General features: G+C 35.1%; 1 protein-coding gene across 1 annotated transcript; it reads left to right on the top strand.

Moving 5' to 3' along the window:
* Positions 1-6: 6 nt before the first annotated feature.
* LOC112505309 (G-type lectin S-receptor-like serine/threonine-protein kinase At4g03230) lies at positions 7-1,335 on the top strand. The gene is made up of 3 exons (XM_025109237.1): positions 7-106; positions 466-616; positions 709-1,335. The coding sequence occupies exons 1-3, from the start codon at positions 18-20 to the stop codon at positions 1,018-1,020; spliced, it is 552 nt and encodes a 183-aa protein (XP_024965005.1). The 5' UTR covers positions 7-17; the 3' UTR covers positions 1,021-1,335.
* Positions 1,336-3,692: the final 2,357 nt, after the last annotated feature.

Below are 3,692 nucleotides of genomic sequence, written 5' to 3' on the forward strand. Positions count from 1 at the left end.
TTTTATTGGATGGGGAAATGAATCCAAAAATATCGGACTTTGGTCTGGCAAAGATAGTTAAAGACAGGGAAATGGAAGCTAGCACCAATAGAGTCATTGGAACATAGTAAGTACACAAATACAGCCTTTATCAYCAAATAGAAAACACCAAGTACAAAAAAGTGTTTTGGAAATCTTATTTGCAGTAAGTTCATGATTCCTAATTCGATCAATCTACACCTAATTGATGCTCTCATGTTCCACAGTAAAGAATGCCATATATTAATTGAGAACAATGCAAGTGATGTTTAGTATTTCGACAAAACAATGGTGAAACTTTATCATGAGAAACAAACGCTACAAGATTTAAACTCATGTTTGCCCAACTTTTCTACTGATATAAAACTTTAGCAACATTTGGAATAAGTTGGTAACTAAAGCAAAGTTCAATATGTCTTTTATCTTCTCATAACCTCTTTCATGCAGTGGCTATATGGCTCCGGAGTATGCACTAGAGGGCTTGTTTTCCGTTAAGTCWGACGTTTTTAGCTTTGGAGTCGTTGTTCTGGAAATCATCAGTGGAAAAAAGAACACAGGATTTTCTAAATCCCACCAGACGATAAATCTTTTAGGTTACGTAAGTAATTTTCCTTTTTCTGAAAACAATTTATTGTTGTGAATTGTTCCAATATTTATTTGCTCTATAAGCTAATCTGCAAGCAATCACAGGGATGGAGTTTGTGGAAAGAAGATAGGCCAATTGACATGATGGATCAAAAGCTAGTAGAATCTAGCAATTCAATTGAGGTATTGAAGTGCATAATTGTTGGTCTATTGTGTGTGCAAGAAGATCCTGGAGATCGTCCCACCATGAYGAATGTAGTTTTGATGCTTGCTGGTGATATTTCAAGCCTTCCAACTCCAAAACAACCAGCTTTTGTTGCRAGAAGAACAGAGTCCAGCTCTTCTTCTTCTTCCTATAAACCAGATCAGACACATACCAGCAACAGCTTAACTATCACTCTCCAAGAAGGCCGATAATGGAAGTTGGCTATACATGTTATTTCTATATTCCAAATRGATCACACCTTCTAGTTTTGGTAACCATGAGAACTTTGTCTCTCTATGTTCTATCGMTTARWCCGTGATGGTCACWTAGTTAATTAAACTTCATCTTTTCACWATCGTGTACATTTCAAGATGCACTTGAAGGTGTGGCACTTTACAGAAAAAGTTATCTGGGTCCAAGAACWATGGTGCTTGAAAATGAGGGGGAWATTGAAGAAAGAATTTCTCATCTTTTAACAAAAGGTTCATGCAAGAATAAAAGACTATAAAACTAGACACTTTAAGCGATGGGCATAGCCATCACAGATCTGTTGGTGATCGTTAGATCCGTGGTCATTCATTGGAAACTCATCATTATCGAAGACTTCATCGCTGATACAACACAGATGGGTCTCCGAAGCCATCAACAGCGGATCTCCGACAGCGTCTATGACCGACGATTTTCGGATGGTCCTGAGATAACCTATGGCCTATTGGTCTCCTCTTTTACAGCAACTTTCACCATTGGTTTTGGGACAAGCACAATAACTGATGGAGTTCCAAAGACAGCTATTGATATAGTTTGTTGATGTTAAATTGGATTATCATTTTAACTAATTATTGATATAGTTTCATTTCTAAATTCAATTATTCAGAGTTATTTCAAGAGTACAAGTTTGAAGTAGTATCGTACTTTCGATGATTATTCATATCTGTAAAATAAGTTTCTAACATGATTTAATTTTTTCAAATTACCCTGTGTAATACACGGGGATCGAACCTAGTATATATATATCCTGAAAGCAACAATCGTGGAATTTGGATTAGTCAATTGCAAAAACATTATTTTCATTTATTTTAAACATATGTAAAAAAAATTGGTTCAGAAGTTGACCCAACGTAGACTTGAAAAGTTGTCTATGACCCAAATAATTGAGCTACTTTCCATATCTTCTACATCATTAAATTTCCTCATTTCTTTCCGTAGGATACAGACAAAAACAATTTCCCTCGCTGATTAGTGATGGATTAGCGAGGAAATGATTTTTGGCTTATTTGTTGCTGATATGTGAAGGATGGGCCAAAAATCAGTTTTGTCGCTGATTAGCGACGAATTAGCGAGAGAACTGGTTTTTAGTCTGTCCGTCGCTGATCTGCGATGGATTAGCCAAAAACCAGTTCCCGTGCAGATCCGTCGCTGATYAGCAAAAAACCAGTTCCCTCAGGAAGGAGAAAAAGACTTTAGAAAAACAATATGAAARGAAAAACAGAAAACCGAGAATGATTTGAGCATAAAGTTTCATGGATATTGATTATAAAAGAAATTTTCCCGTTTCAAATGTTATCAAGGGTAGAGGATAACTTGGTAATAAGATTACTATTAGAAGCTAGACTTTCACCAATGGAGAAGCACGTATCGTTGAATTTTTCTCTACCGCAGATCCGGATAAGTTGACTTTTTACGGATTTGTTGACTTCTTTCGGAAATCCGATGGTTAAAAAATATTATCTTTTTAAATGTTTAAAATTACCAAAGATTTTAATTTTAATTAATTAAAACCGTCATAATCTGTTGGTAATTTTAATAAGAGATTTTAATTTTTTATAAATTTTAAAACTACCAACCGATTTTAATTAATTACATAAAATTAAAATCCTATAATTTAAGTAAGATTTTTATGTCTTTCAAATACCTTTTGTGACAGCATGATTCCATGGGTAATCTATCACTGATGGGTTTTATAGGCGCGGTTTTTTCTATCAGTAAAAGGCGATGTAGCGTTTTGTAGTGAACAGAGAAGTGGATTTAGATTTCTTAGATCTTCACAGCGAAAAATTAGATAGAAAAATCGTTTACACAATGAGCGCAAAAATAAGTAATAAGAAACGCCGGTTGCGTAGGGAGATCTAAAATGGGGATAGATTTGTGTGCAGTAGTGTATTATCGAATAGGTTTAAAGGGACATCAATTGATCGGGCATTTTTCTTTTTTCTATATTGTCCAGCCKACTCTCGTTAGTAAGTTTGTTTCATGTTATTTCTGGCTTCAAGAATCAAGAAAAAAATTCCTAGAACATCTTCTATTTGAAGATTTTATCCTAATGATATCTAGAATCGAGTTGCCATCAGTTTTCTTATGGAAACTCCAGATTAATTAGAAGAACCACAAGAAATTGTTTTAGAACCGTTAAGAGACAGACTTTTTTTTTGGCAAACAAGATTCACCTCTTAACGATTCAGAGATTGCTTCTTAATGGAACTATTAAGAGGTAACTAAACAACCCTTAAAAGAGTAATTATAGCAAATACACCAAATGTCTATTTATGTCTATCTGAAGTAGTCAAGGAGTTCATTTATGCTTTTGGTGATTAGTACAGTCTTATGTGATATTGGTTGCGTATTCTTTTAGGAAGATGACAAATTTAAACCATCATCGTTTTGCCGGGAGGAGTTTCTAACAAGATGTTGAAGTGGCTCGACTCTGGAAATGCTGTTTTAATAGACATTGCTTCAGACACTATAAAATGGCAAAGCTTCCTTGATCCTCCAGATACCTTTCTTCCTGGTATGAAAACGGACTCAGACTTAACGTTGACTTCCTCGAAAAGACTAGACGACCCAAGCCCAAGAGGCTTTGAGTTCCGAGTAGAAGAGACGCAAGATG

This window comes from Cynara cardunculus, unplaced genomic scaffold, assembly GCF_001531365.2.
Source record: "Cynara cardunculus var. scolymus isolate 2C unplaced genomic scaffold, CcrdV1 Un_Scaffold_9660, whole genome shotgun sequence".
Lineage (NCBI taxonomy): Eukaryota > Viridiplantae > Streptophyta > Magnoliopsida > Asterales > Asteraceae > Cynara > Cynara cardunculus.